This window comes from Pseudorasbora parva, chromosome 13 (assembly GCF_024679245.1).
Source record: "Pseudorasbora parva isolate DD20220531a chromosome 13, ASM2467924v1, whole genome shotgun sequence".
Taxonomy (NCBI): Eukaryota; Metazoa; Chordata; class Actinopteri; order Cypriniformes; family Gobionidae; genus Pseudorasbora; species Pseudorasbora parva.
The window spans coordinates 4,467,372-4,493,225 of NC_090184.1; the positions used below are offsets into that span (position 1 = coordinate 4,467,372).

Here is a 25,854-nt window from a genome sequence, read left to right on the forward strand (position 1 = left end):
TAATGTATGATCATTATTGTATATAGATGATGTTCTAAACCGTGTAGTTGTAGTACTGATCAATAGTATTAAGTAATTAATTGATGAATAAATCATCTTTTCATAAATGTGATGCTTAAATTATCCTAGTTTCGCTGTACATGCATGCAAAACGGTTACAAATTTAATATATTCTGGTCAAACTTGCTGTTGAGTGGAAGGAAAAATTTGTCAGGTAATTGTCTCTGTAATTTTAATCATCAAGGTACAATACAACACGATCTGTAAAGAACTTCAAATACCAGTAGCCTACACATTCAAGGGAAAATGCAAAACGTGTGTCCTGACGGCGTGAGCATGTTATTAATCATTATTTTTGCGCGAGCGGTTTGAGTATTTATCTATCCAGCAAAACTCTCCTGTGCATTCAATGATGCCCCCAAAACTCTTCTGCGCATGCGTATCTGACGTCATCGAACTGTGAATGAAACCACCGCGCATGCGCGTCCAGTACGTGTTGGATCTGATCCAGTACGTCATCGTGCTACAGGCCGCAGCGAGGACTTCTTAGAATATAACCCAAACCCAGACGACGTACTGAAGGAAAATGAAAATTGAACTTCAGAGGGCGGAGGCAGGCGAAAATCTCTCAGCTTTCATTTAAAAATAATTTAATTTGTGTTTTGAAGACTAACCAAAGACTTGTGTGTTTGGAGTAAATAACAGAGCAAGCATTTAGCATATTGCTCATACTCGGGGGTCAGAGATCTCAACGAACACCTGACCCCAAATATTACAAATAGGCACTTTCTCATATCCCCATACTACTGTATATTAATGCATGTAGTTGTATGATTATAAATGTGCAGTTCTGTTCTATTGAGTCAAGTGTACCTCTCCTTATTCAGTCTGTGTGATTTGACTCTTGCAGAGGAATATTTTTCGTGACTAAGGGCACATTTGGGCAGCTGACGTGTGAGTGGCAGTATCTCTTTGATGAGTTCACAAAAGCACCCATGATCGTGGAGGGCCGGAGACTGCGGATAGAAGCTAAGGTACATCAGCATACACACTGCTTTATTAGGGGTTCAAGCGTGCAGAGCTGAAAAAAACGAAATGTACGCCTTGGATTGTGGCCCGATCGGAGCCCAACCAGTGTAGCAAGATTCTCTGGAGTCTGATTGTCAATAGTTATCCAAAAAAGTTGGGAGCACTAAAACGGCTATAACTTGTGAACTGAAAAACATATTTTCGCTAAATTTGGGACATATGTTTATTCGTTTAATCTGAGGTCACAAAAAATTGTGACAATTGACCACTTGGTGGCGCTGTAACAGGAAAAAAACTAGTCTGATTTACTTGAAATTTGCCATTCAGTGTCTTTGTCTGTCTATAAGTACAATTAGCTTATCTCAAAAAACATGGCCGCCATAGGCCAATGAAATTTGAGCGTCTATTATACCCCTTTTCCACCAAGCTGGAGCTGGTTCAGAACCAGAGCTTAGTTTCAAATCTGTTCTTTGTCTTTCCACACCCAAAGCTCCAGCTCCGAGCCAGGTAAAGTGGTTTTTAAGTAGCACCAAATCATTTCTGGTCCAGAAGTAAGAACCGCTTGCATCAGGGGCTGGGGGGCGGCGTTACCGTGACCAACAAGACCAACACAAACTTGAGATCCGCCATTTTTGTAATAGCAGCTAATCAAGCTAACAGCTGCCCGATTGTAGTCTCTGTCTATACGAATCATGCGTTGGATTCGCAGTGTTTTGATGGCGATGTAGGATCGTAAAGCCATGAGCATCAGTAGACTTGAATTGAGTAGTAACGCTACGTTCGGCATTGTTGATGTTAGGCTTGTCCGAGATGCATCTGCGCTGCGCAGACCGATCACCGTATGACATCAAAGTACAGCGAGAGCATATGATTTCTTATGCTTTTAAATCGTTCACGCGGTATTTTGATATCATACGCTGTTCGGTCTGCGCAGTGTCGATGCATCTCAAACAAGCCTGGAGTGTGTGATTGTGTGTGTGTGTGTTTCCAGCTGCCTCGCTAGCGTTGCTGAGAAAGATGAGGCGTATACATTGGTGTAAGAATTGGCTCTGTGGGGCTCTCTAGCCCATGGAAAGACAAACCAGTTCTTAGGAGGCTCATCGGTCAAACTAACTCTGAACTGGCACTAGCACTGGCTCTGAACTAGCATCTGGTTCATTCTGGGGGAAAAGGGGTGTTGGACAAGGTTAACGGAGGCCTATCAGATGGAAACTCTGTATGCATCATCGGTAGGGTTGGGAATCGTGAGAAATTTTCCGGTTCCGATTCCGCCTAACGATTCCGGTTCCGATTCTGGTTCCATTAAAATTATTAAACAAATAGTGGTAAAGGAAAAAGGCACAATACGCAACTTTAAACAATACTTTTTTGGGTTTATTACTTGCTCTCAAATGAATTTACAGGTTGGCAATGTCAAAAAAAAGTCCTGTACTATACATATATTACAGGATTAATCGAGCCATATGGAATTTATGGAAATTAAAATAAACATGTTCAAATTTACACCTCTGAAATTGTCTTATTACATTTTCTCTTAGTTTTAGGGATGTTAACCGATGACCGTTTGACCGATGGTTGACCGTATCAACGTTAACCGATCAAAGTTGTCGGTTAAAAAAAAAAAAAGGTGATCTCTAAATTAGGCTATTATAGACAGTGGACTAAACGCTACTACAGTTAGCAGTCTCATTACAAAATCTTTTTGTGTGAAGTGAAAATATCCCTCGCACTCAATTTTACATAACTCTACTGTTTGTAGTTAATAAACCATTAAAAACATTTGGCGCGAGGTCACAGCGTTTGCGCGCTCACAAGGTTTGCAAAAAGTAAACAGGCTAAAACACTCGAGGTTAGAGCCAGACCAGACGACAGTATGAAGCGTGCATTCCGCATAAGATGGGCTTACATTTGGAAATATAACTTATTACATCTACATTTCAGTGGTAACACATAAGGTGTTGATCGTCTTTCTTTATTATTGTTAGCACTAACTTACCTCGAACTAAAGCGGCGTCTCTTCAGAGCTGTCATTTTCTTAAATGAGCCGCGGCAATGTTTCAAATGACCTCATAACGCCAGACAAATGCCTTTATTTTCAACGCCATCACCTTGTACCCAAACCATTTCGAAACTAATGAGCCATTGTCCTCAGATTACAAACAAGCTCCTCGACGCCGCGTTTGCGGGACTCGCGCTGTGGGGGATTTTAAAAAAGTGACGTGAGGGGAAAGGAGGCGTGTGTGTGTGTGTGTGTGTGTGTGTGTGTGTGTGTGTGTGTGTGTGTGTGTGTGTGTGTGTGAGAGAGACAGAGAGAGAGCGGGAGCGCGGCTCGCGGCTATGCTCCCAGCGCTTCGCACACACATTGCACTAGAACCGTTTTCGGAACCGACACTCAGGAATTTCGCGCGGTTCCGGTATTTTTCAAAAAGCAGTATCGGTTCTGCATAACAACCGGTTCTCGGTTTGCTCTGAAGGAGCCTGAGAAATTTTCGAGCTTTTCACGTGAGTCCTCCTTTGACTCCTGAATCCATGCCGAGTCCAGCGATATCAGGCATGCCAGGTTTCGCCTTATGGTGTGTGCAATGATGTGATTTAGCGCTCTTAAAAACTTTTGTGAATATATTTAAAACCATTAGTCCAATCGAGATGAAACCGCGGGAGATTTGAAAATATGGGTTGATTGCGAAATAATAATGCCCAAATGTCAACATTTTGATAGGAAGTGGCAAAAAAACCGACCAATGTCAACCATGGGTCATTTTTATGCCCTGATAAATGTGTCTATAATTTCAAAATGAAATAAGATATTTACACCAAATTTGACACATATGTATAAGCACACTCCGAGGACACCAATAGGTGGCGCTACAACTGTCAAAAACATATTTTTCCTTAGTAAATTGTCTGTATTGGTTGTAAATTGTATTTTCCATCGCTGTACTTTTATAAAGACCATACTAAACATAATTCCTTTTTACGCATATGTGCTTAAAGGCCGTTAACGCGCCTTGAACCCTTATAGTTGCTGCTCACAGCTGAATTTTACTTCATAATTGTCACTGGTCTTATTGTGCACATTAGTTTATAGTGTGAACCCAATCCTAAACATAACCACAACCCATTTTAAGTCCAAGTAGTTGACTTGTTTTAAATCAGTACACTTACATAATAGTCCAACACTTTCTGCATCTCTGAAAGGTCTTTTCTTTTTTTGATGATGTAAGCATGGCCAAGTAGGCGAGGTCAAAGCATTAGCTGTAATATTATAATAGCCTGACATGTTTGATGCAATTCAAATGTCTCTCAAACAAGGATATTTTTGTTAAGATGGAAACATCATTTGTCTTGTTGTGATTTCCACAGGAGAGAGTCAAGTCAGTGTTTCATGCCAAAGAGTTTGGGAAGATCATCAATTTCAAAACCCCAGAACTAGCAAAGGTAAAGTAGCATAATTTTTGCAGTTAAAGATTGTTCATGAACCATTATCTTCATAACAAAGGGCACAAATAGAGCTTAATCAAGGCAGTCTTTTAAACTGTATAGACTTAAATAACTAACTTCCGGTGGTCAGTGGTATGTGAGGCGATTTACATTAAAAGAGTGACCCCTGACTCTACATCTGTTTTGCTCTATCCTCTGCGCTTCTGCGTTCATCTATACTCATGTGTCAAGGGTCAAGGGTTACTCTGATAGTCGACTTGTTACCGCTGACTGCCGGAAGTTTATATGATGGATAGATGCACTTATAGACTTCATAAACGACACAACAACTCACTGCCATTATAAAGCTTGGATTAGTCATTAGGATTAGACATTTTGATTATAACTCAGATTGTGTTCGTCTGAAGAAGAAAGTCATACACACCTAGGATGGCTTGAGGTGGAGTTAATCATGGGGTCATTTTCATTTTGGGGGGAGCTATCCCTTTAAACTGTCGTAAATCTGGAATGTTTTGGAGAATTAAGATATTTGGTCTCTTTTTAAAGGCGACACTTGGCAGATTATTTCTAAAGGGAAAAAAGTCTTAAAAAGTGAACTTGAAAAAAGTTATAATATTTTACATGTATAATGAAAAATGCACAAAAATACTATTTTCAATTTTTATATGAAGTATATATTTTACAAAACACATTTTACTAGGGATGTCCCGATCAGGTTTTTTTGCCCCCGAGTCCGAGTCATTTGATTATGACTATCTGCCGATACCAAGTCCCGATCCGATACTTCTATAATACATAAAAAAAGAATAAAGAAGAGTAAATGAATATCATAAAATCCCCCAAAAATGTTTTTTACTAATTCACTTTTGCAATGTTTTGGGACAAACTTAAGATTAAGGACATATTCTTAATGTTAAACTTTCAACCGTGTCAAAAAGACCCAGAAGGGACGCAGAGTTAAAGGGCTGTATTTCTTTTCACAATTGTTTCATTTTGACACACACATATGATTTTTGCAGCTGCGTGTAACTGTTTGTATCCATGCACTCATTTCAATGATGTGTTCCTGTCGTCCTCAGTGGGTTCTTTCCAAGCTGGAAGATGCCACGGAGAGTCTGCCGAAGTAACGACAGTTGAAGCTGCCGTGTGCCTTTATGCTGCTTTTGCAGTGTGCCAATTTAAACGATACCCACAATGCAGCGGTCCTTCACTAACCCACTCCGGTCATGACTGTTAGACTGTGTTCTTGTGTGTTGGGATTACATTACGCTGTGTTTTCTGTCCTCACCCGCAGTCGGAGCTCAGTCTGAGCCCGTATGTCCTTTACAATGTGCCTCGAACCGCGTGCAGACGTCTCTTATCAGGACACACTAAAGTGGACATTAAGGTGTCGTTTTATAAATGGATTAATAGACCAATACACTGTATGTAAATTATGGGGAACTTAAAAGAAAAATGACCAGGAATGTTTGAGAATGGTAATCTCTTACTGTACGTACAGGAGAGCTGGGATATTTTTTTAATAAGTGGCTTTGCATGAAATGTGATTTTGATTCTCAGTGTCTATTTAATGAACTCTACAGCTCAAGAGTACGAACCCGATGGCTTTCTGACTGCGTCTGGTCTCTACGCCGCCAGTACTGACACACTTGTAACATAACACAAATATGCAACCTGTAATATTTCGCTTTTGTTCATTAACTTAATGTCATCAAAGTCGAGACAAAACACTATTTATTGACCCTGATGTCATGATCAAGGCCTGTGGGCGGCACACAGCTGTTCGTCTGTTTCTGGCTGCCTTTCTATAATCTTTCCAATAGTTAATGCAGTCATTTAATTTTAATATAATAAAGGTTATAGCAATAAACAGTGGGGAGTTGATGGGATACATCAAGTTTCCAGGTGGCTCAAATAATTATGATTTCTGGGACGAAATGTCTGCATACTTGCATTTTTTATTTTTAAATGCATGATGTTGGGAAAGTAAATGTGATATCATGTTGACTTTAAAGGCATGACATTTGATTGCATCATTGTCATTTTTAATTAATTATGCACATTTAATAAATGTATTGATTTTTTTTATTATTATTGGAATTGTAATGAGTTACAACATACAATAGATGTATAACCTTGTTTAATAAATATTATCAAAGCAGATAAAGACATTACAGTTTAAAGGCACTTCAGGTATTCATTACAGCGGACTGAGGTAAAATAAAGAATTAAACCAGTTAGAGTTCAGTGGCTGTGTTTTATGGAATATACATGTTTAAGATGAGAAATGTAAATTTTGACACCAAGTAAATGCTAGTAAATGTTTTTTTACACATAATAAAATAAAATAATTTCTACAAATGACCAATCAGGTGTTAGAATAACTACATAAGGCATCCAGAATAAGTCTTAACATGAACATGTAAACGTTTCCCTCTACTCTGGCTTTAAAAGCTCTTACACAAGTAGTTTAAGACTGATCTATTTTACATGTGCCTTAAAATCGCATCCTTTGTAAACTCTACTTGCATAAAGATTAAGATGACAGCATCTGTTATCCATCTATTAGACGACCTAAACAGGACTGGAATGGTGGATCAAGGCTTGTTTTCAGGAACCCAGTCCACATCAATTCTCCTTATATACGTCCTTAGAACAATGTTAAGATAAAGAGACCGCTAAATCTACTGCGAGCAGGACCGACTCTACACCAGGTTGAACTCTTTGAGATTGTGTCTCAGGATTGTGTCTTTGACAGCGGCGAAGATCAGCCGGATGTTCTCGGTGTCGGTGGCACAAGTGAAGTGAGAGTAGATGGTTTTGTCTTTGTCTTCGTTCTCCTCCTGGTACATCTTCAGAATAAATTCCTGGGCTGACTTTGGATCATTTTGGGGGCCTGAAAAAAGACAATAATCCGTGGGTCAATGATGTCATGCTTGGTTTTTGGTCCTATCTATTAATTTATTTAAAAATACAATTTGCACATGCAATGACTTTCATATGACACCTTTTCGGTGATGAGCATGTTTTTTATTTCTGAACTAATAGATTTTTATATGTTTTGGTGTCATAGTTGAAAATCTGAGGGTGGTAAAAGAATAAAACAAAATTATATTATAAACATTTTCAAAAGAAAAAAATGATAATTTTAAGAACATGTATACGTATATATATATATATAATGTGCGGTCAAATCGATTAATCACATCTAACAGAAGTGTGTGTGTGTGAGAATGGTAGGACTTTTGTAATGTTTTTAAAGAAGTCTCTCCTCCTCACCAAGGCTGCATTTATGTTATTATAAATACGAAAAAGCTGTAATTTTGTGAAATATTATTAAAATATAAAATAACTGTTAGAACTGAATAGGAAGTTCAAAAGAACAGTATTTATCTGAAATAAAAAGCTGTTGTAACATTGTACTACCATTTAAATGTTTTGGGTCGGTAAGAATTTTTTTTTTTTTATTTTTTTGAAAGAAAGAAAGAAAATAACAAGAGGTGGACAAAGTACACAACTTCATAACCTGAGTAAAACTAAAAGTACTACTGGACAAATATTACTCCGTTACAAGTGAAAGTTGTAAAAACAGATTTTTACTCAAGTAAAAGTACAGAAGTATTTGTTTTCAAAAGTACTTAAGTATCAAAAGTAAGTTTCCTTTTTTATGTCAAAGCATTACTTTATTATCGTTGTAATGTGCCATGTAAGCCAGTCAGTAATGCTAGCATACTACTAACTTAAACTAATTTAAATACTTAAGTTACAAAGCCCTTTACAAAGCGCTGTCACTTTAACGCCGAATGCACGGATCCTACACTGATGTGTATCACTGTATATGATCTATGCATTCGGCCTTAAAGTGACAGCGCTTTGTGTTTGATAATCTCCAACTGTTTACCTTCACTTAAGGCATAATCAACCTTGTTTATGTGAATACTCGCCAAAATGAGCATTTTGACATCCGTTTTCTTACATTTTGCTATAAACTATAAATCAATGTTCAAAAAATGCTGGGAAATCAGTGAACTGTACGTGACCCTACAAGAGTGATTCCTGATAGGCTGTCTTCGCCCTTGATAGAAATGTAGAGGAGTAAAAAGTATGATATTTGTCTTTCAAATGTGGTGAAGTTGCCAGAAAAAAAATACTCAAGTAAAGTACAGATACTCAAAAAGTGTACTTAAGTACAGTACTCAAGTAAATGGACTTAGTTACTGTCCACCTGTGAAATTAATACGTTTATTAATCAGGGATGCATTTAGGGTGCTTTCACACCTGCCTCATTTAGGGTGCTTTCACACCTGCCTCATTTAGGGTGCTTTCACACCTGCCTCATTTAGTTCGGTTGAATCGTATTAGAGTTCGTTTCCCTCTTTGGTGCGGTTCGTTTGGTCGGGTCTGAAAGCAGCAATCGCACTTGGGTTATACCGTGGCCAATGAGTGATGTGGATGTTGTCACGTGCCTGCATTTTGGTTCGTTTCAACTGGTTCGGACCAAAGCAATCAGTGTGGTGTGAAAAGGAACCAAAAAAGCTGAAAAATGTAACAATGTATAATTGTTTGCCCTTGGTTCGGACCAGATGAACCGAACTAGAGATGTGAAAGCACCCTAAATTGATCAAGTGACAGTATAGACATTTAAAATGTTGCTTTTTATTTCAGACAAATGATGTTAGATTAAACCATTTCACAATATTCAAATTTTCTGAGATACTGAATTTGGGAGTTTCACTTTTTGAATGGAATTTATGAAATAAATCCACTTTTTGTTGATATTCTTATTATATGACCAGCACCTGTATAGTGGGTGAAAAACAGTATGCGACAGATGTATGTTTAAATTTACAGCTCTCATAAATCAGGATAGATTTATATTTTTGTAAGCATACAATGGACACTTTACTATCCCATGAGGCCACAGGAGAGGATTCATGAATGGCAGTGAAGCAACACAACCGACGCTGGAAGGTCACATGATAAGGACAACATTTATATATGAATAAGGATTACATTTATACTATATAGAACATCAATGTTTAGCACTCGCTTGTTCAAAATACATTTCGGACACAGCCCTTGTCTCACAAGTAAACTGCTATCAATGACTCGCCTGTGAATTCTGGGAAGTAGGTGGCCAGGTGAGAGTGAACAATCTTCTCCTTCAGGATGTCTGTCTTATTGAGAAAGAGAATCACAGACGACTGCTGGAACCAAGGATAAGTGATGATGGTTTTAAACAAAGCTTTACTCTCCTCCATGCGATTCTAGGACACAAAAAACAATCCCAGTCAGTTGACATGAGCCTGAAGTCTGAGAGGACAGGGCTGAAAGCAGCCAAACTCAACGCGACGCTGACCTCGTTGTCACATTCAGCGAGGACCTGATCGTACTCGCTCAGCGCCACCAAGAAGATGATGGAGGTGACGTTCTCGAAGCAGTGAATCCACTTCCTGCGCTCAGATCTCTGACCCCCGACATCCACCATCCTGATGAGATCAACATTTGAGCCATTAAACATGAAATAAAACAAAGATAAAGCTGTTCAGTTATTACATACATATGCAAGGCAACCCAGAAGGCCAAAAAGGCTTCCCTCTGGACATTTGAATAGTTGTTATTATGCTATAAATATTGTCTTTTTATAAATATTTACACTAATGCTGCCATCACATGCTATCGGGATTATAGTAAATATGAGTTTCCGAGGTAAAAATTGCACATGAACGCCTCTGGTGTCGTGTTTACCACTGGGAAGTTCGGGAATAGATTTTGCTACCCAAGTTCCTGAGATGGGCGTGCCATAACCGTTAAAAATGGCGGATGGGAGACGAATTTCTGCTGTGGCAGGTGTTTTATTCATTTTTTTCCACAACAATTTCCTTGTCTTGTCTTGTCTTGCCGTTAAAGTAGTACATATTTACATAAATTAATAATCATTTGAAGAATATTGTGTATTTTAAACACATCGAAAATCGCATGTAGTTGACAATCATTCCAGAATAGTGAGCAAGCTGACTGTGTGGTAAAAGTAGCTATACAATAGGATCATTTATGGCTAAAAAGCTATTGCCATTTTAGTCTTTAAGCTGCATTTATTGTGAATGTGATTATAAACAATATGCTTTCTTTCGTGTGGTGCTGCTATGTTTGCCAGTGAGTCTATGATTTTCTGGGACCGGGAAATGACTCTAATTGTTATAGTATTAAACATTTTCCAAAGACGCACAAAAGTATGAACCTGGCGTCCTCCATTCTTTCCGACAACAAAGCGCCTGAACAAAACAAGCTCACGACTTCTGAAGTGGGAAGTAGGAAACTTCCGATAGCACGTGAAGGCAGCATAAGTGCAGATGGCGCACCTTAATGGCCCATAGACAGTAAAAGAAATGGACAGAGCGATCCCATAGACTTCAACGGCGGAAAGTGAGGTCAACTAGAAGCACACACTTCCTGATGGCTGAGCGAACTGCGCAGGCTCAGACTGAGCTTGAGGACGTAGATGTGACGTGAGCCTCCTGTCTGACAGCTGTAGGTCTTCTAGTAGTTGTGGAAAGTGAAATCTGAATCCCGTTGTTTAAATATTTTCTCCCGTTGCTTTTGGCTCACTATGGGCTTCTCCCCATTTTTCCCCCTTGACTTTATCAGACTTTATGTCTCCACGTCCCCCCGACTGCCTCATAGACAGTAAAAGATTGACTGCGAGCGTCTCCTCCTGTCTATACGGTAATTTCTCTACTGCATGACAGAGTTGCGTTGGTTATGACGCAATCGTTAGCCTATTTTTACAAAAACAGCTTCTACGGGGCGATAGTGTAAGATACAAGGTAACGGAGCCTTTTATACATTGTCGTGTTTCTTTATAAATAAACAATGGACAAATGGAGTCTTTAAACGCCTCAGATGTAAAGTTATTCACTGTCAAAGTGACTCAAAAATGAATGGGAGTCAATGGGATGCTAACAGCAGGTGATGGCTTGGTTAGCAATGGCAGCCCCTAGGGGTGGAACGCTCTCCGAGTGCTAGATTACCCCCTTGTAATGGCCGAGGTTATTTACTCAAACTCCACCCACTGACGTCTGATTGGGCCAGACAAAAGTTACAGAAGATGCTGGATTGCCAACAGTAGCGACGCAAATCAACGTTCGAAATCCGCCTTTTGCCGAATTCGCTCTAACCCCTTTTCTCATCACAGATCAGATCGGAAAGACATTTATTTTCAATAAAATTTAAGAAAATATTTTAAAAGTGGAAATCAAGTGTCTAACGTGTGTTTAAGTGTTTATAGGTTAAACAATACAAATTATATTTAATAAAAAGTAAAAATAGCAGTATTTTCTGCAAAAATAGTTAGATGCTATATAAACTAATAGTGGCAGATACTGTTTGCACCTCGGTGTTGTTGTGCATTACACGGTATAATATTAACATACAGTGCTTCCGGAAAGTATTCGCAGCGCTTCACTTTTTCTGCATTTTTTTATGTTAAAAAAACTTTTTTTTTTCCTTTGTGTTTTTCGTGTACAGACGTTGTCAGACGAGTCCCCGTTCACAAGAATCCGCAAAAACGACTGAAATCGTTGTATTCTGCTGCCTGGCCAGTAGGTGGCGATGTGACTTTATAAAAACACAAAAATGTGTGACATCATATTCAGATCACGAGGTAATAGAGACTTGAGACTGGGCTCTTTTGACTCGGCCTAATAAGCAGGCAATAAGTAGTGACATCACAGCTTCTTAGCCATGCCTTAGCAACCAGTAACAGCACCTTAGCAACCATATATCAATATTAACAAGTCATATCTCAGCACCAGAGCATTGTAGAAATATAGAGTTTGGCTCTTTTGACTCAGACTAGCCAATAGTCTTTAAATATCACCCCTTAAACTGCATAGCCACACCCTAGCAACCATTTACAGTACCTTAGCAACCGTACAAACACATAAAGAAGCCATATCTCCGCTCCACAACATCATACATTTCTTCAGGAATTGTACATTCAGTCTAGCCTGACGTGGTCAGAATATGAGTCTAATGCTCCATTGGGCTGTGATTATGGGGCGTGTGTCAACCGAACCAGGAAAGACATCAACTGGATAGAGCTACAACCAATCAGAGCAACGAGAGTGACACATTGTCAAATGTCAACAGAGCTCAACTACTGTGTTGCCAAGTCCGCGTTTTTTCCCCACATTTTGTTTTCCATGTCCGCTTGTTGAAGCAACTATTATGTGATATATAGACCCATGAGTGCGAATTTTAGCAGGCAATCTTGCCAAAATAACACACATTTTATCCCCAAACGCCATTTTTTCCCGTAGAACCCCCGAGAAGCTATTGTTTAAGGCTAGTAGTTGGCGGGTTTTGTTGTAAAAATTCAGCAACCCTGTGTGCACGCGCGCATAAATAAACGATCTTTGCCGGTGTTGTAAAAAAATAAAAGAATTTAATGATACACAGAGTACTAACCCAACATGATTATCATTTTAGAGAGAAATAGTGAAGGTGATGCAGATACGAACAAGCTCTCCGTCTAGGATTTGAACAAATATAACCCAAGCCCCTTTGATGACGTGCATGATTACGTTACTGTTGATCATCTGTCCGTCATCGTCTAAAGCCCGCCCTGATGATTTCATTGGTCCGAACAGTTTCTGTTCGGGGATAATTACTCCTCTATGGAGCGAGGCCAGACCGAACTGCCTGACCTAAAAATGTTGTGGGCGGGGCTAAGTTTGGCTGGCATTCAGTCTAAAGCCATGTCGTTTTTCTTTACAAAGTAACATCGCCACCTACTGGTCTGGTGCATGACATCACAGTTAACATTTTGATGTGCAAAAAATCCTTAGATGTAAACTTGAATATCGACCCAAACACATACCTAATTCTCATCTGGGTTTGCTCCAGCCCAAACTCTCTTTTTGGTATTAAAAACACCTGTCAGAAATCACTAAAGACACGCAGTGATACATTAGCTCTGAAAAGGCGTGGTCAGGGTTATTTTTGTGGCTGATCTTATTGCATATGCATTTGTAGGAGTTTCTCTTTCAGATACAGTTGATGTGAGGAGAGTATTAAAATGAACCATGCAAGGTGATGTATTAAGGCCATTATTTACTGCTCAAAAGAAGCATGTCATAAACCAGGTGTTAATGAGTAGATTGTGTTGGTCATTATGGAAATGATCCGGCTGCGTCTGTGTTCTTTCATTTGCGTGTCTGTAGATCACGCTCTGAACTGTCCACTCCCATCGGCACTTTTATGGGATTGAGCTCTCACACTAGTTTGCCCTGTTTAGTAAATCTGGCTCTTAGTGTTGAGGATTTTGATCAATTTGTTTGCACAGCCAAAATGAATTTTCCTGTGCTGATGCATGACAAAACATTGATGTGGTATATTAAGATTTTTACCTGAAGATGACGTTCTCCAGATCGAATGGATACTCGATGATACCTGTGGTGGGAACTCTGACTCTCAGAATATCCTGCTCTGTGGGAACGTACGCCGCGTCTGAAATCCGATCTACATCACTCAGGTAACTGTTATGGGACAAAACAAATACTGTGGTCAAGTCATGGCCTGAGCTGATAAAATAGGCTTTACAGTTGCTGTGAGGAGTTTTACATCCCAATACCACACACACAAACTTTCTGGATATTTAGAGAGACGCAGATGATTATACTGCACCTCCCCCAGTGAAAAGAAGAACACTAAATGTATTGAATGCACACTTAGTACTCACATCTTAAAAGTATATTTTTTATATTTTTATCTGTTCTTGCAGAAAATGTAATATTGCTGAAATAAAAGCTTAAAATACATAAGGAGAGCACACTTTTCATGACTTATGAAGACACTTAAGTAGACTTAAAAAGTGCCCTATGAAATAATGTCAAATTAAAAGTAGTTTAAAATGTTTTAATAATCTTTTGCTTTACTTTATATAAGTACACTTATTTTAATGTGTTGTTTAGCATACTAAAGCGCATGTAAAACACTTAATTAAATATTTAAAGTATTCAAATAAAACTCCTAAGTTTTTCAACTAATTGCATTTAATATAAATTTCAACTACACTGTAAAAATAAATTCAGGTCTCCAATTGAAAATTTTCGGTCAGGCAATTTTTCAGTTGGCCGAATTAAATTTCTGTGAATTAAATTGCATAAATTCACAGAATTTTCATTTCGACCAACTACAATTTTTTTTTAGATGTGATTAGTCACTAGAAAATTTTCAATTGGAGACAAAAAATGTTTTACAGTGTAGCAAATAGCATCTTTTCAAATTATATAATTTCCATAGGTATATATATATATATATATATATATATATATATATATATATATATATATATATATATATATTTCACGAGTTCACACTTACATATAACTAGAGTAAATTTTAATGCGTATTTGGTGTGCTGTCCAGGGGGAGGGATTCGAACTCGAACTTGGCCCAAACCCAGAGTACCCAACCCCCCAATATATATATGACCGAGTCACAAACGTGTCAAAAACAGAGAGATTATAGTTTTAATGGGTGCACAATAACAAGACTGACTATTTGGCAGAGTCAGTTAGCTGGTACTCTCGACGGCGGTCGTAGCATTCCTGAATCCCAGCGTCATTCCATAGACTACGGATGGCGGTCACTTGGGCCTCGTCCAAACTCATGATCTTATCCACCTCAATATCATTCACCAGTGCAGCATGAGCCTGTAGAGACAAGCACAGCCAATCAGAGTTCACCACCCCACTCCCCAGGGGACCAATGAGAGTCTGCGGTCAAGAAACCGAATGGAAAACAGCCAATTAATGTGAGTTCAAGTGGAGCAGAGCAGAGCATATAAACAGGAAGTAAGGAAGGAAACAAACAGGTAAATATAAAAAAGCATGATTATACATTATCAAAAACGTAATGACCAAAATGAATTTCAGATGTTTCTAAGTCAAGATAAATATGTTAAGAAACAAAACTGCACTGGATGGTGAGTGTTGTAAATGATCTTGGATACACACATATATTTTGGCTTGTTTCATTAGCAGATTTTTAGGGGTCCGGGCAGTGACGATTGTGAGCATTATTTTTCAGATTAATTTTTTGTTGTTGAGATTTAACAGTCTAATGGTAAAAAAGATTCTGTCATCGTTTACTCAACCTCATTAGATTGGGTAAACCCAGCCTGATCTGCCGGCGATTTGATTTCGCCCGGCAACTCAGTCTGGAAACCTGTACATTCATTTCTACTGCTTCTGTTACACTTTTGCAGGAACCAATCACAGACTGGCTTATCCACCTAGCGCGCTATTGGTGGGTTTAACACGATGACAGATAGATAGGTGATGGGTTATTGCCAAGCCTGCAGTCCCCCTTTCAGATACTGAAGCTTTCGCGCCTCGACCGCCCCCCGGTGACCGGTTCCAGTATAGCCGCCCCTCTGTGATTTCTAATGGACGCGAGGCAAACTAAACAATAAAATTACACTTCAAATATTTTTTCCCCAAAGTTAGTTTATGTCACTGAAGGCAGTTCTCATCACGATGATTTCATTTCAAGTGTTCGTTTTTAAAATAAGTTTAGTTTTAGTTTGTTATCTGATCCTATAAAAACGGGGGGTGTCTGAGATCGACTGAGATCGACGTCTTCTCTGAGTGAAGTTGTCACTGAGGCACTAACGGACTTTTTTCGAAATTTTTGGGAGCAGATTAGAGCTTTAGCTTTAATTTCTACATTTCCATAACTGTTTATTTCACACCAAAATAATTAATTGTTCTGCATCTGCGAGAGTGTGGGCGGGCTTTTGATATCGCAGCTGTACTTCCTGCTCTACTTCCTGCGCTCTATTGCACAACTCCGGTCCCGAAATCTCTACTGCTCAGACTCGGTCCCAGGATGTCAGTGCGGTGCAGGCCGCCTGAAAGCTTCAACTCGGGCAAGCGGAAACGGATGATGTCGAGTCGTCCATATTTTTTTACGGTCTATGGTCATTGCCTGTTGATCACGCCTCTTGTGCTCTGATTGGTTGAAGGACTATCCAATTGCGTCAGAGTCCAGAGTCATTTGAATAATGCTTGTTTATCACACCTCTTGTGCAGTAGAAAATACAGACCAGACTCAGATCAATGCTCAATTAGCTTAGTATGAGTATGAGTCTTAGTACGAGCTTAGTCTGGTGATAGTCAGGCAACAACCTCATGATATTACAAATTGCATTCCAAATCCTGTATGACTTCTAAAAAACACAAAATAAAATATTGGAGTGTCTGTTTACATTAAGTGCAAATAACCACCTTGGTTAACCACATTGGCAGAGGCTATTTACACTAACTCCACCCACTGATGTCTGATTGGGCCAGACAAAATTACGGAAGACGCTGTATAGCCAACAGCATTATTAGTGTAGGGGTAAGGCGTGTGGCTGAAAGTTTTGATGCGAATCAACCTGAATTTGAATCTGCCTTTTGCCAAGCCCGCTTGACTCCCTTTTCCATCACATATCGGATCGGAAAGGCAATAATACAATAATATTAAAAGAAAATATTTGAAAAGTGGAAATAAAGTGCCTAATGTGTTCAATAATAAACTGTTTAGGGTTGTGTGTAGGGAGAACTTTGTAGTAATCAATAATGTTAATAAATATAATAAATTTACCTTCTATGCGCCTTATACATTAATTTTTCGTAAATATTTGAGTAAATTCGGGCTTGTATATTTGCATGTAAAATGGACCTTTACAAACTCTCCTCCAGATTCACAAAGGCTGTGTATACCACAAATTTAATAGTTAAACGTGTGTACATTAATGTGTTACAAATCTTCCAAAAATTCAGGTGTGCACGCTCAATAATAATTAGCACAATCCCTGCCCATGAGTTATAGCAAAGCAAATTACACATCCAGGAGCGCTGTGAAATCTTCTGGACTCCCTTCTCAGGTTCGGCTTCAGTATATTGCATAAATGCTAAACAGACTAATTGGCCATATGCCTAGCTATAAATATTACATTATCGTGTGTTTACCAAAGCACTTTTAGCCAGCTAAAAAATGCCTGGTGCTCTTCTGAAAATGGCCAGCTGGTTGGAAAAAGCATTTTGCACGCTCAGGGTTTTTCCGGCTGAGATACTTTTGTAGTCGGGGATCCGGAAGAGCACAGTGGAGCCGGATGGAAGGCGAAGCCCGGTGGAGCAGAAGAGATGGAGGGCAGAGGTGTAACCAAGCGGCAACCTCCTGCGATCTCTCTTGAAGCCAATATGGAAGTGACTTAAACTGTAATTCCTCGACTGGCCACCAGGGACAGCCTCCAGAATGAGCAGAATCTCATTGAGCCCCATGTTAATATTCCCAACTTTACAGCAGAATAAAACATGTTTACAGCCTGGTACAAATTGTGGTTTTGGTCTATACGGCTAATTTTACCCTTCATGACAACTGTGAGGGAGTGATTTTTTTATAACTCATTCGTTTACATTATATAAAGCCTTAAAGTTCTGTATAATTAAGGGTGTGGTTACTTTGAGTGACAGGTGGATAGCCATTTATCTGCCGTCTATAGTTATTGTGTCACCTCAGCTCCACCCACATTACGGCTCTTTGCTCATTTTCACACAATGACGTGCTTGAAAGATGGTAGCGCGGATGAAATATATGTGCAATATTTCTGTGGCGAGGTGGACGAGCGAGAGAGCGAGCGAGACCGGGGCGTGATTGTGAATGAGCGTCACCTGCGAGCCACACCGGTCTCGAGTCCTCTGAGGGAGCTCGAGGCATATAAGGACGAGCGACACCAATAAAGGACGAGAGATCACCAGACCTGCGGATTTGACGTTGAGTTGTGTTTACGGTTTATTATGTGTGTGTGGCGGTTGTCTGTGAGGGGCTGCCCGCGTTACTTTCGTTTTGTTTGGTTAAAGTCTTTTAAATGTTCGCCGGTTCCCGCCTCCTTCTTCCCCCCTCAAACATACTGTATTACAATTACTATGTCCAAATTACCATTACACATACACGCAACAACGATATGCTATTTGCCCATCACGTCACCACCACTGCGGCACTGCGGCTTTTGTTGATGCCTCTCGTAGCCCAGATGGCGCGAGCATTGCAGGATTAGCAATGGATGAAGTAAAAGTAAAGTTGGTGAGTGGAGTAGCCTATATGAAATTGTTGACAACGAGTCTTTAAAGGCACTAGCCTGTTTCATTAGCCCATTCATGACCCTGTTGATGTTGAGAGAGGTGCAAGATAAAAAAATAAAGCATTTTAATTGGAATGATTTTAGCACGTGTGATTTATCACGGGCACGGGTCGGGTAACGGGCCAAATAATAACCATTCTGGGCGGGTGCGGATTTAATTTTGATATTTTCACGGGTCATGGGTCGGATCTGGTGCTAAACCTTGCGAGTACGGGCCATAAAAAATGGACCCGTGCAGGACTCTGGGACGAGGCACCCTGGTGGAGCTGGTGGGATGATGAGCTGAGGGAGCATTAAGCCAAGGCGAAGCCGATGGTTTGGAGGACCGATGTGGAATTCGGGGTTCTGTGGATGGAGGTGGAGATGGGAAACCTCACGCCAAGCAATGCTGGGGACTGGAAGACCTGAGGCGAATCCATTGTAATGCAGGGGCCCAATTGTGGATGCAGTGAGGGACTGACAGGAGCCAGAGGAAGGGCTGATGACACGATTAGATTAGGTAGAGGAGGTGGGAGAGGGAGGCTGGACGGGTACTCAGGAAACTCAGGAGATTTATGAAACTCTGGGCTGGGCAGGACCAGTGGGGCACTAGAGAGTTCATCCTGTATGGGGCCAGCGGGGCCAGAAGAAAAAAGGAATTTACCTCCTTCAAATAATCCAATAAGTTCCCAGGGTCCATATTAAACTCACACGAAGCGGCGGGAGTGTGGGTGGGACTTCCATCCAAGTCCTCAAGCTCCATTAAAATTCCCTCTGGGATGGGTGTTGCTGCCAACTTACGCACCTGGTCTGACATTATATTAGGCTTGGGCGCCGGTGTGGAATACGGTTTAGCGGGGCTCGCTGGCTCATTCTTCGCTGGCTCATTTAGGCGCAGGCTCCGTGACGGAGGTGGAATCAGGCTTTAGCCCCATCCTGCTGGATGTAGGCTGACTGGGCGTTGGGTTAGGTGGAGGGGTGCTGAAAGATGTAGATGGTCAATGCTAAGTTGTTGTTTACCAGCACCCAATCCACACATGCGGCGAAATCCTCACAAGCCAACTCCAAAAAATCCCTGGTGTGTGACTCCAGGGAGCAGTCATGGACAGCTCTCAATAACTGGACAGTGGGAAGGTCCATGGTGATGGAGGGCAAAACAAACAAAAAGAAAACGCAGCAGAAAATAAACACTGTTGTGGTTCGTCCTTCTGATACAGAGTTGTTGAGTAAACAAAGCATACGACGAAGGAGAATGAACTGGAGTTATATTTACTAGAAAACCTAGAGAACAACAATGATAAACACAGTCTCAAATGAGAAAGAACAGAAAATGGTTGAGAACTCAGAGTTTAAATGGACAGAGCAAACAAAGGAACTAATGAGGTGATGAAGGAATACAGGTGGAACCGATTGACTAATCAATAAACGCAGGTCATTAGTAAAACACAAAGCAAATTGGGAAACATAGTGAAAACAAAACAACACAAAGCATACATCTAACAGCAGAAATCGGCAACATTAGCTTCTTCATCGCCACTGTACAAGTAGAATGATTGGTCGGAGTTGTATTTGTCCCGCCCCTCCTCCATTGTAATTGGACGGCTAGGTAAAACATGACAGTGACGAGTGCAGTGTTTTACTGAAAGTTGAACAGTTAAAAAAAGAAAGAAAAAAAAAAAGACAGGGCAAATCTTGTGATTTATTATTACGGTACATAGTGCATCAAAATGCAGTATCATCCGTTTGCAGAACATCCAAATGTTTAGTACCAACTTATATTTTGAAAATCAAAACAAAAAATTGTTCTTCTCATGTTTACCGTTTAATGTATGCTGCATACTGTTTAATGTACAACACTGCCGAGGTGCAAACAGTATCCACCAATATTTATAAGTATAAATAGCAATTATTATTATCACTTGGTGTAAATAGCCGCTGCCATAAAATAGTTTGAAAAATATTTCAGCTGTTTTGTCCAGAAAATGAAAGTCAATAGGGTCCAAAACAACAACATCTTTTTTGTTCCACTTAAGAAAGAAAGTCATACAGTTTTAGAGCAACATGTGGGGTTTCATAATGATGACTCATGAATGAATTTTCATTTTTGGGTGACCACTTGTGGATGTGTCGACATAAGGATGCCAAAAACTGATCAAGAAAGTTTCAAATGTATCAGAAATGTCTATCTAGATGTGCAGATTTGTGTCTGTGTGCGGTACCTGGTTGCCTGAGTTAGTATAAGCGATCTTGAGCATGTCCATAGCTCGGACCATGGACTGCATGGCGCTGATCATGTTCTGATGGACGAGCTTAATGAAGCCCTTCTTATCGTCATCAGTATATCCCGAGCCATGAATGATCCTCATCTGTTTAATGAACGTACTCTTGCCACTCTCACCTGTACCTGCAAAAGAGAAGAAACAAAATCCTTAATTTCTGCACTAACAAAAAATACAGATGAATTACCATGTTTTTGGACAAACTACAATGGTAAAATGGCATGTAAATGTACAATTTTGTAAGAGTGAAGGTCTTTCTGTTCTAATCAACACTAATTCACAACTATAATTTAAAAAGTTTAGAAAGAAAAATCAGAACTTTTATTCAGCAAGCACAAATTAGATTGAAAAAGTGACAGTAAAACATTTAAAAGGCTAAAATTAGTTTTCAACACTGATAATAATCATAAATTTTTATTGAGGTTTAAATCCTCATCTGAGAATGATCAGTGAAGGATCATGTGACACTGAAGACTGGAGTAATGATGATAAATTCAGCTTTGAGCACAGGAATACATTACACTTTACTATATATTCACATAGAAAACAGTTACTTTAAATTGTAATAATATTTCAGTTTTTACGGTATTTCTGATCAAATAAATGCAGCGTTGGTGAGCAGAAGAGACATCTGTCAAAAAACTGACCTCAAACTTTTCAAGTGTATATAAAAATAGCCATTTTTGAAATTATTAGCATCACTTGATAACTGATATCAATAATGCCATACCAATTCCACAATCCATGAATTATTTGAACGTCAATACATTCTTTCATAAATGAACAACTTTCATTTTCATCGGTTTTGTGGCTTTGATAGAAATGCTTGGGGGACTCTGGCCGGTTCTCATTTGTATATTTTTGCTCTGAGATGAACAAAAGGTAAATCTGTTTAGTGTTTGGCTACTGTAACGACAAGACTGCGATGATTATGTTGGACAGAGTGAATGTGCCAGAGTTGTGTTTATATTCCCCAGCTGCTGTGTCTTTACTCAGGACAGCTGTAAGATGTAAAGGGCTGAGGATCATTACAAATGCTGAGGAGAGGCGGACATACAGACTTGTTCAAAATAATAGCAGTACAATGTGACTAACCAGAATAATCAAGGTTTTTAGTATATTTTTTATTGCTACGTGGCAAACAAGTTACCAGTAGGTTCAGTAGATTCTCAGAAAACAAACAAGACCCAGCATTCATGATATGCACGCTCTTAAGGCTGTGCAATTGGGCAATTAGTTGAAAGGGGTGTGTTCAAAAAAATAGCAGTGTCTACCTTTGACTGTACAAACTCAAAACTATTTTGTACAAACATTTTTTTTTCTGGGATTTAGCAATCCTGTAAATCACTAAACTAATATTTAGTTGTATGACCACAGTTTTTTAAAACTGCTTGACATCTGTGTGGCATGGAGTCAACCAACTTGTGGCACCTCTCAGCTGTTATTCCACTCCATGATTCTTTAACAACATTCCACAATTCATTCACATTTCTTGGTTTTGCTTCAGAAACAGCATTTTTGATATCACCCCACAAGTTCTCAATTGGATTAAGGTCTGGAGATTGGGCTGGCCACTCCATAACATTAATTTTGTTGGTTTGGAACCAAGACTTTGCCCGTTTACTAGTGTGTTTTGGGTCATTGTCTTGTTGAAACAACCGTTTCAAGGGCATGTCCTCTTCAGCATAGGGCAACATGACCTCTTCAAGTATTTTAACATATGCAAACTGATCCATGATCCCTGGTATGCGATAAATAGGCCCAACACCATAGTAGGAGAAACATGCCCATATCATGACACTTGCACCTCCATGCTTCACTGTCTTCACTGTTTACTGTGGCTTGAATTCAGAGTTTGGGGGTCGTCTCACAAACTGCCTGTGGCCCTTGGACCCAAAAAGAACAATTTTACTCTCATCAGTCCACAAAATGTTCCTCCATTTCTCTTTAGGCCAGTTGATGCGTTCTTTGGCAAATTGTAACCTCTTCTGCACATGCCTTTTTTTTAACAGAGGGACTTTGCGGGGGATTCTTGAAAATAGATTAGCTTCACACAGACGTCTTCTAACTGTCACAGTACTTACAGGTAACTCCAGACTGTCGTTGATCATCCTGGAGGTGATCATTGGCTGAGCCTTTGCCATTCTGGTTATTCTTCTATCCATTTTGATGGTTGTCTTCCGTTTTCTTCCACGTCTCTCTGGTTTTGCTCTCCATTTTAAGGCATTGGAGATCATTTTAGCTGAACAGCCTATCATTTTTTGCACCTCTTTATAGGTTTTCCCCTCTCTAATCAACTTTTTAATCAAAGTACGCTGTTCTTCTGAACAATGTCTTGAACGACCCATTTTCCTCAGCTTTCAAATGCATGTTCAACAAGTGTTGGCTTCATCCTTAAATAGGGGCCACCTGATTCACACCTGTTTCTTCACAAAATTGATGACCTCAGTGATTGAATGCCACACTGCTATTCTTTTGAACACACCCCTTTCAACTAATTGCCCAATTGCACAGCCTTAAGAGCGTGCATATCATGAATGCTGGGTCTTGTTTGTTTTCTGAGAATCTACTGAACCTACTGGTAACTTGTTTGCCACGTAGCAATAAAAAATATACTAAAAACCTTGATTATTCTGGTTAGTCACATTGTACTGCTATTATTTTGAACAAGACTGTATGTGCAGCCCGGGTTTTTATCATTAAAACTAAAACTAAAACCAAAACCATAAAAAATTAACTTAAAATAAAATACGTTAAATGAAATAAAATATAATCTAAAAAAAAAATCAGCAAGTAACGTAAACAAAAACAAACTAAAAATAATTAAAAAATATATATAAAATTAAAGTAAAAACAATCAAATAGTATATCAATGATAATGCGTGCTAATTAATGCATGATAAACAGCAACACTGGCTCAACCAATGGTATGAGTTGGGGGCGTGGCTATTTGTTTTTCCCACCAATAGAAGATAGGGGTGTGCTCTGGAAGTCTTTTTGGTAAATTACAACTAAGCTTAGAATCGGTTGGAGAGAGAATCAAGATGCATAGCAATAATCTCTCCAGAATTGTTTGAAGGCTCGCGATGGATTGATTTATTGTCCCAGCTCTACTACTAACTCAACCAGGCCCCGTCCCTTTATTCTGCATATAAATGATTTAAATTAAGAATATTGTGACGTGTTGGTTACCGACAAAAAAGACTAAAATGGAGTTCAGAAACATTGACACAGATACAGCAACATTACATTACACACTAAAGAAAGATGAACATGTAAAAAAGTATAAATATAATATACTTATAACAAATATACACCCCGATCAGGCATAACATTATGACCGGTGATGTCATGATGGCAACTGATTATCTCTTAATCACAGCACCTGTTAATGGGTGGGATATATTGGGCAGCATTAGGCATTATCCACAGACCAGTCAGGGTGCCCATGCTGACCCCTGTCCACTGCCCGAAAGCATCAACAGTGGTCATGTGAGCATCAGAACTGGACCACAGAGCAATGGAAGAAAGTGGCCTGGTCTGATGAATCACGTTTTCTTTTACATCACGTGGATGTGTGTGTTGCTCACCTGAGGAACACATGGCCTCAGGATGCACTATGGGAAGAAGGCGAGTCGGCGGAGGCAGTGTGATGCTTTGGGCAATGTTCTGCTGGGAAACCTTGGGTCCTCCATCCATGTGGATGTTACTTTGACACGCTCCACCTACCTCAGCATTGCTGAGACCACGTTCACCCTTTCATGGAAACGGTATTCTGGTGGCTTTGGCTCTTCCAGCAGGATAATGCTCCTGACACAAAGCATAAATGGTTCAGGAATGGTTTGAGGAGCACAACAACGAGTTTGATGTGTTGACTTGGCCTCCAAATTCCCCAGATCTCAATCCAAACGAGCATCTGTGGGATGTGCTGAACAAACAAGTCCGATCCATGGAGGCCCCACCTCGCAACTTACAGGCCTCAACGGGTCAGGGCAGCAAAAGGGGACCAACACAATATTAGGAAGGTGGTCATGATGTTATGCCTGATCGGCATGTATATATACAGTATATATATATTGTGGCAAGGGGGGCGTGGTTCAGCGAGGTCTGCAGCGGGAGAGAGGGCCGCGGGACGAGCGGTAAGTGAGTGGGTTGGACGCAGATTAATAACACCTGTCTCTTGTTCTAGTAATGAGCGCGGAGACGGGATAAAACACCAGCGGAACCAGAGACCAGAGAGAGAGAAAGTCAGGACGGTTGTTGCCAAACCCATACAGAGACTGAGTTGCCGGAAGCCGGAAGTGCCGACCCGGAAGTGATCGCTATTGTTTTGAGTCTGAGAGAAGCCACACTATTGAGTGTGTTTGATTATTGAGTTACTAAATAAAAGAGCAACAACCGTCTAGCCGACCCCCGTGTCCTCTTCCTTCCTCACATTCACGAACTTTGCTACACTGGTGCCGAAAACCCGGGAAGGAAGTAGGACAGTGCCGCCGCCATGACAACGCCCTCCGCCACGCCATTTGCGGATGTCATCAACTCCCTCGCGGTCCTCCACCAAGAACACCACCAGGCGTTGCTGGACCTCCGGACCGAACAGGAGCGCCGCTTCGAGGCGATCGTCCAAGGCCAGCAAGAGGACCGCGAGCGGTTCCGGAGCTGGATGGACCGGGAGGTCCGCGCCGAGGCCGCCGCACGGGCCAGCGCACCGGGTCACGTGCCCCTCCAGAAGATGGGGCCGGAAGACGACCCGGAGGTCTTCGTCGATCTATTCCAGAAAGCCGCGGAGGCCTGCGGGTGGCCCCGGGCACAGTGGCCGGTGCGCCTCATCCCCCTGCTATCTGGAGAAGCCCAGGCGGCCGCGCAACAACTACCGGTCGCGAACCTCCTGGACTACGATGATCTAAAGAAGGCCATCCTTCAGCGGGTCGG

At 40.3% G+C, this 25,854-nt stretch overlaps 2 protein-coding genes across 4 annotated transcripts in view; one reads left to right on the plus strand and one right to left on the minus strand.

Annotated features, from left to right (window-relative positions):
- vps13a (vacuolar protein sorting 13 homolog A) overlaps positions 1-6,707 on the plus strand; it is a 110,297-nt gene extending 103,590 nt beyond the window's left edge. For all 3 annotated transcript variants that reach the window (XM_067412994.1, XM_067412996.1, XM_067412997.1), the window contains 3 exons: positions 911-1,034; positions 4,393-4,467; positions 5,550-6,707. In XM_067412994.1, coding sequence (XP_067269095.1) covers positions 911-1,034; positions 4,393-4,467; positions 5,550-5,597 — 247 coding nt within the window. In that variant the 3' untranslated portion in view covers positions 5,598-6,707. The remainder of the gene's footprint in view (positions 1-910; positions 1,035-4,392; positions 4,468-5,549) is intronic.
- gna14a (guanine nucleotide binding protein (G protein), alpha 14a) overlaps positions 6,177-25,854 on the minus strand; it is a 31,149-nt gene continuing 11,471 nt past the window's right edge. The window contains exons 2-7 of the mRNA XM_067413002.1: positions 20,863-21,047; positions 15,034-15,188; positions 13,881-14,009; positions 9,830-9,959; positions 9,584-9,737; positions 6,177-7,366 (exon numbers count right to left, since the gene is read on the minus strand). Of these exons, the coding sequence (XP_067269103.1) occupies positions 7,176-7,366; positions 9,584-9,737; positions 9,830-9,959; positions 13,881-14,009; positions 15,034-15,188; positions 20,863-21,047 (944 nt within the window). The 3' untranslated portion in view covers positions 6,177-7,175. The remainder of the gene's footprint in view (positions 7,367-9,583; positions 9,738-9,829; positions 9,960-13,880; positions 14,010-15,033; positions 15,189-20,862; positions 21,048-25,854) is intronic.